This window comes from Notamacropus eugenii, chromosome 2 (assembly GCF_028372415.1).
Source record: "Notamacropus eugenii isolate mMacEug1 chromosome 2, mMacEug1.pri_v2, whole genome shotgun sequence".
Taxonomy (NCBI): Eukaryota; Metazoa; Chordata; class Mammalia; order Diprotodontia; family Macropodidae; genus Notamacropus; species Notamacropus eugenii.
Genome location: NC_092873.1, coordinates 79,998,467 through 80,014,013, shown reverse-complemented (window position 1 = coordinate 80,014,013; position 15,547 = coordinate 79,998,467). Strand labels below are relative to the sequence as shown.

Here is a 15,547-nt window from a genome sequence, read left to right as displayed (position 1 = left end):
TTTTGGAGGGGGGAGGGGGGATTCCTTTACTCAGGTTTAGGAAGACACCCTTCTGGGTTTGCTCACCTATTGAAACCCTTGGCTTCCCAGAAGGCTTCAATCTGACACATATTCTTTCTGGGTAGTAACTCGCCTCCTTTGAAGAGCTGGGGTTGGGATCTGACCCTCCCAAAATGAGGGCTCCTTGCATGGGGACAGGCCAGGCTCCTGGTCTCTGAGGGTGTCGTGGCTCACAGAAATGGAGATGGGGGTTCATGGTGAGTAATCCCAACCTCTCAGAAGCAGGGGAGCAGGCATTCAGGGTCAGTGGCTAGTAGGGACTGGGCAGGTTACAATTCTCTTTTAGGTCCCTTGTTTGGGGAAGGATTTGGTGCTGGGTCTATTGACAGAAAGGTGGCTGGGTTCAAGGACCACGGATTTGCCAAGGACCCCGGCAGGGGGAGGGGGAGCAGATGGGGCAGGACTCCACGTGCAGATAGAGACCAAAAGAGAATCTCCACTGGAAGGCACATGCAGTGACCCCCCAGCCTGAGGAAGCAGGACATTTCAGTTCACAGGGAGAGAGCAGAGGACTGGAGTGGCCAGCTTCTAGGAGACACTGCAGAATTGGAGCTGGGATCTAGCTGAAAGGGTATCCCAAAGCAGGCTGGAGAGCAGAATGCTTAGGGTTCACTGGAGTGGGAGGTGTGAATGGGAAGGTATATGGATGCAAGGCTGGGAAGTGAGCATCTGAGTTTTTGGATGGCAATGTGCATGCACTTGGGAGTTAGGGAGGAAAATCACTGGATGGGAAACTTCTCTCAAAGCAATTCCTTATCAAAGGAAGTGTTAATGTAGTGGAAAGATGGGGATAAAATTGCAGTTCTGATGCTACCTTTCTAACCTGTCTCTTAATCATCTTGGCCTCAGTTTCCTCATCTGTAAAACAAAGGGTTAGACTAAATGATCTTGATGGTCCCTTCCAGCTCTAAGATATTCTCCTTCATCCGTCCTCCCATGGCCACTTTCTATCTCACATTCAGCTTGGCTTTTCCTCTCCTCCAGAATTCCTTGTTCTGCTGCAGCTGCTGCTACTTCCCCTTGGAGTCCCAGTGTGGGGCTCTCCACAGTCTCCCTTCTGTGACAGCCACATCCTGGAGAGGTACATCCTTGAGGCCAAAGAGGCACAGAATGCTACGGTAAGGCCCCACCCCAGGGGAAACACAGTCCAAGACCTTTCGAATAGTAGTTGCTTAATAAATATTTGTTGAATTGTTGAACCCAAAGTTCACTTCCTAGCCCACCAATCCTGGAAATCCTCCCGATCCTCCACCCAAGGCTAGACAAGACCATTATAACTGGTGGTCAGATTCCTTCAGAGAAGCGGTTGTATAAAGCAGGGAGAGCGTGTATGGGAGTGGGGGTGGGGGGTGGGGGTGTAGAGTGATAGACAGCTACTATATATCATATTATATTCATGTGAGAAAAAGTAGGAACCAGGAGGTAGGGAGCATGGTGGAGATTAACTGAGTCAGAAAAAGAAGCCACCTTACTGTGGAAATTGACTAAAAGCTACCGGTATTGCATGAGGAAACAGACGAGGAGTTGGGGAAGCAGATGGTAAGCCTGGCATGGAGGGATTAGAGAGTAATGACACAGTCCTTCATTGTCTGGACATCAACTGGAACAAAGTCTCTGCCAAAAGTGGGACAGCTAATAAGCTATCGACTTGGTTTGACGATAATTCCAGCCTTCAATAGGTAGAGAGGAATGAGGGAAGGGAGGCAGAGAGCTCAGCACAATGAAACAAGTGGAGCTTAGTTTGACTAAGGACTTAGTTTGACAAACAGGACCTCGGTTTGACTCTCAGTTCTGATCCTTCCTACTTTGTGCAAATCATTTAATCCGCCAGGGATCTCAGTTTCCTCATTAGTAACATGAAGGAGTCAGACTAGATTACCTCTAAGGTTCCTTCCATATCTCTGATCCTGGATCCATTGTTAAACTGGGTAAGAGCCTGAAAACCCTGACTTTTTGCATTGGGGGGTTGGGGTATTTTAGGTAGCCTGCATGGAAGACTGCAGCCTGGGTGAGAACATCACAGTCCCTGATACCAGGGTGAACTTCCATACCTGGAAGAAGATGGAGGTAAGACTCAGTACTTTCTCCCACATTCACTTGGGGAAATGACCTCAGGGTTTTGTTTGCTTGGTGTTTTGTTTTGTTTTGTTTTGTTTTTTTAAGGACATAGCCAGGGGGTGAAAGGAACAGAGACAAAAAAGGATTCATTCATTCATTGTTGGTTAGTGTAAGGATTGAGCTGGAGTAGGACAGGAGGGGTGATGATGAGAAATTGTACTTTCTGTAGTAAGTGAGGCAGTGAGAATAGAGAGGAAGAAATGACTGAGAGAGGAATTTTCAGAACTTTGTAACTGATTGGATCTGAGGAATGAGGGAGAATGTAGACTCAAGGATAACCAACCCCAAGTTTACAAATATGGGAAGGGTGAAAAACAGCATTACAGAAAGAAATACTGAAGTTGAAAAGAGAAAGTGTGGAGAAAGAGAAGTTCCATTTTGAATATGTTGAGTTTGAAAGACTGCTGGGACATTAAGATAGAGATTTCCTGTAGGGAGTTGAGGATGTTCATCCTCCAAAAAGTCAGGGCTGGAGATAAAGATTGGGCAGTCATCTGCATGGAGGTGGTAGTTGAACCTGTGGTACTTAATGAAGCTACAAAGGGAAACAGTAGAAGGGATGGGGAAAAGTAAAGTAAAGAGGAGAGACCAAGGACAAATTCTTGGAAAAATATCCACATTAAAGAATCAAAAAGAGGATGAGGATGAATATCTTCTGAGAGAGAGGGAGAGACAGAGACAGAGAGAGAAAGAGAGAGAGAGAAGCCAAGTAAGGAAATATTTCTGGTAGAAGTCAACTGGGTCTAAATCTAAGAAGTCAAAAAGAATGAGGACTCAAGAAAGACCTTTGGATTTGGTGATTAGTAAGTCATTGGTGACCTTTGAAAGGGTAATTTAGAAGAGTAGTGGAAGCAGAAGCAAGATTGCAGTGGGTAGTAAGGAAGGAAGAACTCTATGTAAACAACTTTTTCAAGAAGTTGAGCCATGAAGAGAAGGAGTGATCTGAATGATAACCAAGGGTCTTAAATGGCTGCAGATAAAAAGGAGCTGGTGGAGAGGAAGAGATTCAAGATATATGCAAGAGAAGAGGTAAAGATGATGACAGGGAAGAGAAAAAAGAGAGGTCAAGAAAAAAAAATGCTGGCTCATTGAGGCAGAGATAAGGCAAGGGCAAAGAGGAGGCCAAAGTTGTTGATGGAGGAGATGAAAATAACCTTAGTTTAGACTGACTCTCTTATTTCTCTTTAGGTGGGGCAGAAGGCAGGGGAAGTCTGGCAGGGGCTGACCCTGCTCTCTGAAGCTGTCCTAAAAGGACAGACCTTGCTGGCCAACTCCTCCCAGACACCAGTAGCTCTAAAGCTCTTTGTGGACAAAGCTGTCAGCAGCTTGAGAAGTCTCAGATTTCTGCTTCGAGGACTGGGAGCACAGGTAAGGGTGGTTTGGTAGAACCACCAGGAATCAGAAGAATTGGGAACAAGCTTCATTGCAACCATGAAATTTGTAAAATTCATTTCTGGGCCTTTATTTCTTTTGTCCCTGAAATGGGGAGAAAATCTCTGCTCCCAGCTGACCTCCCACGAGTCAACCAAAGCTCCAAGTTCTGCCCCAGAATTTTTTTTCATTTTTAGGATGCAGGCAGTTCACTAACCCTTTTCTCTCTCCTTATCAGGAAGAAACCGTCTTTGTTCCAGATGCCCCAACAGCAGTTCCATTTCGTACTTTTACTGTTGGAACCATGGACAAACTTTTTCGAATCTATTCCAATTTCCTACGGGGAAAGCTCAAGCTGTTTTTGAGTGAAGCCTGCCAAAGAGAGGAGAGGTGACTAGTTGCTCCCCCATCTCTACCTTAGGCATATCCACCAACCCACCCTACTCAATGATACCACTTGGGTCTGTCTGTGCCATCACTGCTACCAGCACTCTCCAGGGGGACAAAGCCATCAGTGCCAGCTAGCTCATGGACACACCAGTGCCAAGGAAGATACCTGAAGAGCAGGAGAAACTGATACTCAACTCTGAGTCCCAGGGCTATCACAATGCCAAGACAGAGAACTACGAACTGGAGGAATCCAGCTCTAAATTGAACCATGAGAGGAAAATACCTAAATTCATCTTGAAGATACAATGATACCACCATAGAAGTCTGGGGGAAGAGTGTTCCTATCTAGAGTCACAGACCAGGGGAAAAGTATCTAGGAGTTTAGGTGGCAAATTACCTGTTCCCCAGACCTGTCTGATTCACGTGTTAGCCAAAGACTAATAGCTTGATATAGGGGTGGAAGAAGAGCAGAGATAGAATGGGGTCCCAGATGGGGGTATCCCTGATCTCATCGGTGTCCAATTTTTCTTGTTTTTGTCTATATTTTTAATATTTAAGAACCTAACTGCCAAGATTAAAAAATGCCAAATGTGTCTTGGCTTTTCTGTTTTCCCCTTTGATCCTGACTTTTTTTTAAAAAAATAAACTATTCCCTCCTCCATTCTCTGGGTCCTGTCCTGGCCTGCAGCCCTGGGAAGCATGGAGGTTACAAGGGTCAGGCCCTACGTGCTGCCTCATCCGGCCTGCCTGACTTCTTGACCCTACTGGGCATGAAGCCATAGGAGCAACCACTGTGGATCAATAACCTGTCTCTACTCAAGGTTGTTCCCCAGGCTGCAGCAGCCAGTTTCTGGCAGGAGAAGCCATTAAAGGGAATGAGGTGGTGGGAACCCATACTAACTCTAGAAAAGCACTTGGGGGTGGGAGGTGGCTCCCAATTCAAAGCCAACTAGACACTTCCCTCACTGCTTCTCCCTGAACCCCAGACTTTGGTTCTACCTCCAATCTCTGCCACCATTGTAGAACCCAAGTATCCCAGTACCAAGTTATACTACCTACCTCAGTTTCCCTATGTCTAATTTAATCCAAAATTTGGTTTTCCAGCTGGTGTTTTTCTCTTGTCCCCTAACATCTAATTTTCTCCTCAGGCATGATGGAAAAGAGGCTTTGGAATACAACCCTTCAGTACCCCAATTCTTTTCATATTCACTCCTCCACTATCCTCCCTCAAATTCCCTGTATTCTTTTTTAAAACTGTATTTTGCCTTTTATTGTTACATAATATAAATATGTATATATAAAAGAATGCTTTTAAATTTTAAATTTCATTGATTATTTTTATATCACTTTCATTTCGAAGTAGCTCTCTACCCCTTTCCTTTCCCTCCAAGGCATCACTTGTGACAAATAATAAAGAGAAAAAAAGTCATTTAGCAAAACTAATTAACACATCCACATCTGACAATGTATACAATATTCCATATCCATAGTTCCCAGTCTCTGCAAAGAAGGGAGGAAGGTGTATTTTTTAATTTCTCCTCTGAAGGCTAAACTTGATTCCCATAAACGTTTTTGCTCTCTCCATTTATACTTTTGTAGTCATTACATCACATGCATTTCTGAATATTTCCTTCCCTGCTCCCCTACTTGGTGAATCTTGTCTTGTAATGAAGATAAAGGGGAAAAAAATGAGCAAAACCCAACACAAATAACCGTGCCTGCTAGTAGATTCCCCATCTATAGTCCTTCAACAGAAAGGAGAGTAGTAAGTATCTTTATTCTTGGTTCCTACCTCATTTAACCTTAGGTAATCCTTCTTGAAACCCTACCCAGTCAGATGATATTGCCAAACTGGATCCCAATACTGGGACTTGGGGACATTTACTGTCCGACTCATCGACCCTACCTGTTTTCTTTTAAAAAATGAATCAGCCCTCCAAATATCTAAGTGGAAAAGATGTTTAGAAATCCCCCAAGAAGGCAGTTAAGAAGAGAAGAGATGGACGAGGTGAGTGAAGGGTAATGAAACAGTGAGGTAGAAGGAGATCCGCTGTCTTGAATTCCCACGATGGTTACCCAAGTCCCCTGTGCAATGCCGTCCTCTGCTGGCCCAGTAGGGAAATGTATAGGAATCAATCAGTCAAGCAAGTAGTTAATATATGTGCCAGGCACTATACTAAGTACTACGGGGTACAAATAAAAAGCAGAAGCAATCCCTGCCCTCAAAGAACTTACCTTTGAATGGAGGAGGCAACATATACATAAACAGGTATAGCCATGTAGTGTAAGCAACAATTATTACTATTAATAATAATACAAAGTAACCTTTGAGGAGAAGGCATCCTGCATTATTAAGATAGCATTTGAGCTGAATCCTGAAGAAAGCTAGGAATTTTAAGAGATGGAGGCACAGAAGGAGAATACACGAACCTCATTTAAACCTGCTATTCTGTGCCTGGTCACCTGAATCTTTCCAACTAATTGTTTCTTCACCTAGTCTCTATTTCACTCCTTTGTGTGTTCGTCCTTCGTTGTCGAAGAATGCCATGCCATCACAGAAATAATGACATGACTTGCACTTGACTTTGTTTTGAGTGAAGGAGGGCTGTGCAGGTCACCAGTCTCACTTCTCCTCCAGAGCCATCTGAATCCTGTGACCAGATATTCATCAGGATGACTGGAGATGACCCAGGATGAGGCAGTTGGGGTTAAGTGACTTGCCCAAGGTCACATAGCTAGTGAGTATCAAGTGTCTGAGGTGAGATTTGAACTCATGTCCTCCTGACTCCTGCACTGGTGCTCTATCCACTGCATCACCTAGCAATTCACTCCTAAGGATCCAGATACCCACCCTTCCAATTCCTTGTTCTTTGTCTTTCAGGGTTCAAGTTCTCTGACTCCAGTTGTTTTTTCCCTAATTAATAAATGAACAGGATAATACAAATTACATATATGTTTGATGTTATCCTTGCCTCAAGTAGTTAACAACTTAGTTGGTATAGAAAAACTAATATGAGCAAATTAATTAGCAATAAAAGATAGTATATGATTGAATTGGAGTCTACTATCACTGCCCTGCACTCTCGTCTTTTAACCTCCTGTGAAGGATAGCTGGCTGAGCAATACTTTTCACCTCATCCTTTCTGGGAGTAGGAGGAGCCAGATTCTCTCAAACCATGTGTGTCTCCAGTTATGGATTTGCTAAAGGTGTACCTCTTCTCTAGTTATAGATCTTTTTTTTCATATTCTTTTTCTCTCTGGAAATTAGCCCCCAGGTGTCCATGTTCAATTGACCTGGTAAACTGAGGAACAAAGACTTGGTTATGTTCAGAAGCAATGGTCTGAATCTACTGAGATTCCTTCTTCTACTAATTTGGAGAGTTTTTTTTAATGCAGATTCTTAATATGGACTATTAATAAAATTATAACAGCTTATCAACATTTTCCTCCTCCTCTTCTTCCTCCCCCAAATCATCTCTGATGCTAAATTGAGGATACTTCCTAGACAATTAAATTCTGCCTAGTTCAACAGTCCCATTTTGAATCTATAAATGCAATTAATTGTGTACAGAGCAAATGAGATTGATCTCTTTAAAGAAAATATGACAAAGTATTATTGAAATGGTAAGGAATAGCTTTAAATAGAAGCAGGGAACTTTGAATTCAAACTTCTTTTCAGGTTAAAAAAAGGGAAGAGGAAGAGAAAGTGGAAAGAAGGAGATATTCTATTAGCTTCTTGAAATCTTGGCAGGGTGAAAGTTCATTGAGTACAGGATTTGTCTCTCACTTTGGTCACTGCTGTCCTTTCTCCCTCTGGTGGATGAAGATGTTAGCTGTCTTGGTGGACCCTGAACAAATTTAACACTATACTCTGCATATGCCATCCACCTGTCTCTATATGTCCCCTCCGCCTTCACCTCAACCAATATACTTCCACAAATTCATTAAAAAAAACTACAGGATGCCTGGAAGAACCATGTTCTCTCATCCATACTTAGGCTGAGGAGCAAAATAATAAACTCCAGTATTCTACTAGGATTTGGAATTTCAATATCCCTTTTGGAATTGTTTGTGATAGAATTGGGGTTGGCAACTGGAATTATACAGCATAGAATCAAAATATACCAGCACATAAGAGAGCGAAGACGATAAACCCAAATATATATCAACAACATATATCTTGTCAAGATAGCTGCTTGAAAGAGAGACAGGTTCCAAACTCCCATATACCTAGCCTAGTGGGAAGAAAAAAAAAACCCAACCAAAACTGAAGTTCTGCACTTGACAGAATAACAACCAAGGAACCTAATAAACTATATAGTTAAGTGATTTCTCTACCTCAGAACTGCACAAAGGTGAACAGAAGGCAATAGACTTGCCCCCAAATCCCTAGTCATCACAAATGCCTCCTAGCCCAAGCAGGACTGAATCAAGAGGGAAGGGTGGGGTACCTTGGAAGCCTTGGTAAGTAGCAGCAGGCGTTGACCAAAGAGATGATTACCATTGAAGCAGAAGAGTGCTTCATTAAGGTAGAAGAGATGGGACTGCCCAGGCCCAGAGGCTCTGAGGTATCACCTCACACCTACCACATTGGCTAATATGATAGAAAAAGAAAATGATACATCTTGTAGGGGATGTGGAAAATTGAGTCACTAAGGCACTGTTGATGCAGTTGTGAACTAATCCAATCATTCTGAAAAGCAATTTGGAACTTTGCCAGAAGGACTTTGACCCAGTAATATCTCTACTAGGTCTGTATCTCAAAGATTAAAAAAAAAAAGTGGGGGGAGACTTATTTGTCCAAGGTATTTATAGCATCTCTTTTTGTAGTGGCAAAGAATTGCAGATTGAGAGGATGCCCATCAATTAGGGAATGACTGAACAAGTTTTGGTTTATGATTGTAATGAAATATTATTATGCTATGGGAAATGATAAATGGAGATTTCAGAAAAACCTAGGGAGACTTATATGAACTGATGCAGAGTAAAGTGAAAAAAACCAGGAGAATATTGTACACAAGAACAGCAATATTTTATGTTGAACAACTGTGAATGACTTAGCTCTTCTCAGCAATAAAATGATCCAAGACAATCCCAAAGGACTAGTGATGAAAAATGCTAGTCACCTCTAGAAAAAGAATTGGAGTCTTTATGCAGACCTAAGCATACTATTTTCTTTCTTTTTTTCTCTTTCTTTTTTCTTTCCTTCTTTCCTTCCTTCCTTCCTTCCTTCCTTCTTTCTTTCTTTTTCTTTCTTTCTTCCTTCTTCCTTTCTTCATTCCTTCTTTCCTTCCTTTCTTCCACAAATTTAAAAATATGGAAATATATTTTACACGATTGCATATGTATAACCTATATCAGATTGCTTACCATTTCAGGGATGGGAGGGAGAGGAAAGGAGGGAAAGAATTTGGAACTCAAAATAAAAAAAATCTGAATGTCAAAAATTATTTTTACATGTAATTGGGGAAAATAAAATATTATTGAAAGAAGAAATAATAGATCAATATCAAAAGACTGAAAAAATAGAAGAAAATTAAAGATATGTACTATCAAAAACAACTGACCTGGAAAATAGAATAAAGAGAGAAAACTGAAGAATCATTAGACTTCCTGAAAAGCATGATTTTAAAAATCTAGATACTATATTTTAAGAAATTAAAATAGAAAACTTCCCACTGTAATATAATGATGAGCAGGAAGATTTCAGAAAAACCTGGAAAGACTTACATGAACTGATGCTAAGTGAAGTGAGCAGAACCAGGAGAACATTGTACATAGTAACAGCAACACAGTGTGATGACCAGCTTTGATAGACTGAGCTCTTCTCAGCAATGCAATGATCTAAGACAATTCTAAAAGACTCATGATAGAAAATGCTATCCATATCCAGAGAAAGAACTGTGGAGTCTGAATGCAGATTGAAGCATACTATTCTCTCTCTCTCTCTCTCTCTCTCTCTCTCTCTCTCTCTCTCTCTCTCTCTCTCTCTCTCTCTCTCTTCTTTCTTGTGTTTTTTCCCTTTTGTTCTGATTCTTCTTTCACAACATGACTGATGTGGAAATATGTTTAATATGATTGTACATGTATAGCCTATATTAGATTGCTTTTTGTCTTGGGGAGGAAGAAAAATATTTAGAACTCAAAATCTTATAAAAGTGAATGTTGAAAACTAAAAAAAAAAAAGCAATCTTTTTTTTCTCTTTTTGTCTAAATTTCTTTTTTTTGTCTTATTGCTCCAGGTAGCATTTCTAGCAATACATCAAATAACAGTAGTGACAATGGACCTCTTTATTTTACTTTTTGATATTACTGAGAAGACCTTTAGTTTATCTCTATTACTTATTGTGCTTCCTCTTGGTTTTAGACAGGTACTGTTTGCCACACTGATTTCTTAATTTCACATTGTTTCCCTTGCTTGTTAGGGTTTGTTTCTTTAGCAGAAATGGGTGTTGAATTTTGTTAAACTGTATCCAGTGATATGATCATGTAATTTCTGTTATGTTACCATCCTATGTTACTGGTACACTTCCAGCTTGGTCATTGTGTCACACATCTTTTTGATATGTAGGTGGAGGCATTTCGCTATTATTTTACTTAAAATGTTTACCTTAATATCCATTAAGAACCCTGGTCTAAAGTTTTCTCTGTTTTATTTCTTCATCATTTAAGTATGAAAATCAAATTAGTGTCTTAGAAAGAATTTTATAGAATCCTTTCTTTTATTATATTTGCAAACCATTTACATCATATTGGAATCAGTTGTCCTTTGAATATTTGAAAGAACCGGCTTGTAAATTCTTCTGGTGCTGGGATCATTTTCTTTGAGACTTTCTGAATTTCATTTTCTGAGCTTGGGTAATTGAAATCCTCTGTTTCTTATTCTGTCAGTTTTTGCATTTTGTATGTTGTGATAATCATTGGATCATTTAAGGTGTCAGTTTTATTGGCATTTATTGCCCAAAATAATTTCTAATAATATAATTTACTTCTCCATTTGCTATGAATTTTCCTTTCCTCTTTTTATACTGGTAATTTGGTTTTCCTCTTTTCTTTCAATCATACCAGTTCACCGTTTATCTATTTTACTGTTAAAAAAATAAAATTCCAGTTTTATCATTTTATTTTTTTCATTCAATTTTGCTAATCTCTTGTTTGATTTTCATAATTTGCATTTTGGTGTTTAGCTATTTTTTTATTGTTTTTAATTGTTTTAATATTATTTTTATTATTTTTAAGTTGCAAGTCAAATTTGTTGATCTTTCTTTCTTTTGATGAAGAAGGTCTTTAGAGATAATTTTTTCCCCAAGGATTGTTTTAGCTGCACCTCATAGTTTTGGTAGATTGTCTCATTTTTGTTATTTCTTTGGTGAAATGATCTATTAGTTCTATAACTTTTTTTGATTAATCACTTATTTAGGATTAAGTTATTCAGTCTCCAATTAGTTTGAGCATTTTTAAAAAGACTTTTTGTGGAATATAACTTTATTGTATTTTGATGAGTAAAGGATGCTTTTGTTATTTAATATTTTTTATTATGTTATGGTCTCTAAGTAATGTAAATTTCCACTTTTATTTATTTGCCATTTTCTAGGACTTCAGATAAGGTGCATTTTAATAAAAGTACTATGTGTACTTTGCATTGTTTTCTTTTGTGATCACATCATAAAGTGTTATAAATCTTTTAGCTGTGATTTTTATAACATATTTATAATTCAGTATTTCATCTTTTGTTTATATTTCTGTTAGATTTGTCCAACTCAGAGAGAAACATTAAGGTCTTCTGCCATTATCATGCTACTATTTATGTCTTTTTGAAATTTATTTAGTTTTTTCTTTTTTGAATTTAGATGCCATGCCAGGAGCATATGAGTTGGATATTTATAATGGTTTGTCTTCTATAATTCTTTTAAGCACTATGTGATTTCCTCATCTTATTATGTTGCGAAATCTTATTTTTGTTTTGTCCAATGATATGATTGCCTCTCCTGCTTCTTTGTATTCACCTTAGGCATAATACATTTTGTTCTAGACTCTCATTTTTAGATAATATATGTCTTTGCTTTCTAGTATATTTCTTGTAAACAATAGATTGTAGGGTTGTTTTTTTTTTTTTACACAATCTGTCATCTTGTTTCATTTTATTGGATTTTAAAAAAACTTTTAAATCCTTTTAAAAGTTTAAATCCATCTTAAGTTATGAGAGTTAGGGTTTGAAGATGGCATTGCACTAGACCCAGATCCTCCCTCTCTCCCCCAGGCATTCTAACTGTGCTTACTTAGAGATATGCCACTCTATTAGATCAAAGAAAGGATTGTCTCTGGACACTCCCACCCAAATTAGGAATGCACAAAGGAAACCCTAGAGTCTTTTGAGATACTGGCATAGACAAGCCATAGCAGGTTGAAAGAGAAAAGCAGAGAGAGTTAGGCACAAGCAACTGATTATGGAACCTTCAGGACAGTTCCAGAACTTCTGGCCTGAGCTCTACAGTGACCAAGAGCAGAAAACTCTATGCCTTCCCTGAGGTCAGGGTTTCAGGAGAGTGACTTTGGGTTATTCTGGGTGGTCAAGCATAGCACTCCTTGTCCAGTCTGAAGATTAGCCTGAACCTTCCCCAAACTGTTGACTGGCAGCCTGAGTCTGCTTCAGAGAAAGCCAGACTCAGGTTATTGTAGGCAAGTCTAGCCCAGGACTCTCAAAAACAGAATATGAGGCTAAGCCAGTCCCAAAAGCTTGAACTCAACCCTATCTTAGCAGAGATCAACCTTGGGATATTGGAGGCAGGATCCAACATGGCACCCTGTGCTCTGAACCAAACTTCAGGAGAAAAAAACCTAGGTAAAATCTAGCCTGAGCTGGAACCCATGATGAGAGCCCCATATGAATATAACTTCTGAATTCAGCAGCATGGAAGAAGGATCACAGTTGGAGCTTACAGCAGAGAGAGGTCCTAGAGTCATGTGATAGGAGGGAGCACCCAGGTAGAGCCCAGCACTAAAGCAGCCCCAGAGTCCCTTTAAGTTGGGGTCTAGTTTGGCCCACTATACTTGATTTGATGGACCACACCATTCAGTTCTGGATCTTGATTAAACACAGATTTCCTACCCTCACCCCCATAAGCAAACCAAAGAAACTTGTGAATAGTATAAGGAAATATCTTGTTTTGAAAGACACTCGGGGGTCCTCTATTTCCTGAAGAGAATAGTGATCCCACAGCAAATCTAGGTAAAGCCTCAATTAAAAACATATCTTAGCTGGAGGCACTGTAGGAGTACCTGGAGGAAATGAAACAAGAGATATCAAACAGAAAAGGCAGAAGGGAGAAAATGTAAGGAAAATTGAGACATTAGAACAGAAGGTAAGAAACCTCACTTAAGAAATGAATGCCTTAAAAATTAGAATGAACCAGAAAAAATGCAACTTATCAACAACACAAGAAGAACTATCCAAACAGCAAAAAAAGAGGAAAATCTTAAAATGTAGTATTGAAATCAACTGACCTGGAAAATAAAGAAAAGACAACCTAAGCAGGCAGAGCCAAGACGATGGAGTAGAAGCAGGGACCTGCCTGAGGTCTCCCCCCAAACCCCTCAAAATACCTGTAAAAATTACTCTAAACAAATTCTAGAGAAGTAGAAACCACAAAATGACAGAGTGAAACAGATTTCCAGCCCAAGACAATCTGGAAGGCTGACAGGAAGAGTCTATTGCACCAGTCTCAGAGCAGAGTGCAGTGCAGCCTAGTGTTGTCTGCTGGCACAGATAGAACTGGGGCAGGCCTCAGGGTGCTGAATCACTGGCAGCTGTAGTGCTTTCTAGACTTCTCAACCCACAAGTGCCAAAAACCAGCTTCAAATGTCTGTGGGAAAGCTCTCTTACCTGAGAGAGAAATGTGGTCTAGCACCAGCCCCTGCCCCAGACCCATTGTGGTGGTAGCCACTGCTGCAGTGGTGGCTGCTTCTGGAGCTCTCAGTCCATAGGTGGGGGGATCTAGCTGTACATGCTAGTCTATATATGGTAGAGGAATCAAACAGCTAATCCAGATTGCAGTCCTGGGTGGCAGTCCTGGGTCAAGGAAGAGCTTTGGTGTGAAGAGGGAATCCTACTTGCAGTTCCAGGGAAGAAAAGAGTGCTTTGTAGTTGCTCACAGACCAGAGTTCAGGCCAGAAGAGGAGTAAACAACTCTCGTTTGATCATACCACTTTGGAAGAACTAAGAATGGACAGGTCCCTACAATATACCTCTGAAAACAGTTGCACAAAACCCTCCACTTAACAAAGAGCTCAAAAGTCAAGTAATTGACTGGGAAAACGCCTGAATTGGGAGAAAAATAAGACTATAGAAGATTACGTTCTTGGTGAAAAGGTATTTTCTTACTACAAGAAAGATCAAAGCATACAACTGGGGGAAGATAGCGAGGTCAAGGTGTATTGCCAAGACAATATTCACAGCATTGGTGGTGGCTAAGAATATGCAAGTGTAGTTCTCAATCACAAAATATAAAAGATTCTCCATATAGAAGGCAGAAGAAAAACAGTCATTTAAGTACCAGAAAGCCAAATCCCAGAACCAGAAAGCAAAGTCCATCATGGTGACCAAGAAGTTAATAAACATGATCATAGCAGGGGGCAAAGTCATTCTCAAACCTCCCTTCCCTCAGCCAGGGCCTTCTCACTAGCAGCTGTCACAATGTGTCAGTTGGCGTGTGTCAGTCGGCTTGTGTTCTATCCCTTCTGACCTGACACTACCCACTCACTTCCTCCAGGTTCCGCTCCATCTTTCCTGTTTCACCTCTTCAGCAAGCTCCTCCCACCATATGTGACCCAGGCTTCCAGGCAATTCAAGCAGATCATATAGGTCTATTAATTAATGAGAAAGATCTTTCCATTTAAATTACTATTACACAAGGCTCCTACATCCAAAGCCTCCAAGAAAAATATGAAAAGGTCTCAGGTCATAGAAGAACTCAAAAAGGATTTTGAAATCAAGTAAGAGAAGGAGAAGAAAAACTGGGAAGAGAAATTAGAGTGATGCAAGAAAATTATGAAAAACAAATCAACTGCTTGCTAAAGGAGACCCCAAAAATGCTGAAGAAAATAACCCCTTCAGAAACAGACTAACCCAAAGGGCAAAAGAGGTCCATAAAGCCAATGAGGAGAAGAATACCTTAAAAAGTATAATAGACCAAATCAATAAAGAGATCCAAAAGCTCACTGAAGAAAATAATTCCTTAAAAATTAGAATGGAGCAAATGGAAGTTAATGACTATGAGAAATCAAGAAATTATAAAACAAAACCAAAAGAAAGAAAAAATAGAAGACAATGTAAAATATCTCATTGGAAAAACAACTGACCTGGAAAATAGATCTAGGAGAGATAATTTAAAAATTATTGGTATACCTGAAAACCATGATTAAAAAAAAGAACCTAGATATCATCTTTCAAGAAATTATCAAGGAAAATTGCCCTGATGTTCTAGAACCAGAAGATAAAATAGAAATGGAAAGAATCCATCAACCACCTTCTGAAAGAGATCCCAAAAGGAAAACTCCTAGGAATATTGTAGCCAAATTCCAGAGTTCTCAGGTCAAGGAGAAAATATTT

At 39.9% G+C, this 15,547-nt stretch overlaps 1 protein-coding gene across 1 annotated transcript; it reads left to right on the top strand.

Annotated features, from left to right (window-relative positions):
* Positions 1-238: 238 nt before the first annotated feature.
* EPO (erythropoietin) lies at positions 239-5,198 on the top strand. Its single transcript, XM_072638005.1, has 5 exons — positions 239-257; positions 1,045-1,178; positions 2,041-2,127; positions 3,367-3,546; positions 3,788-5,198. Exons 1-5 carry the CDS (start codon positions 239-241, stop codon positions 3,941-3,943), a joined length of 576 nt encoding a protein of 191 aa, XP_072494106.1. The 3' UTR covers positions 3,944-5,198.
* Positions 5,199-15,547: the final 10,349 nt, after the last annotated feature.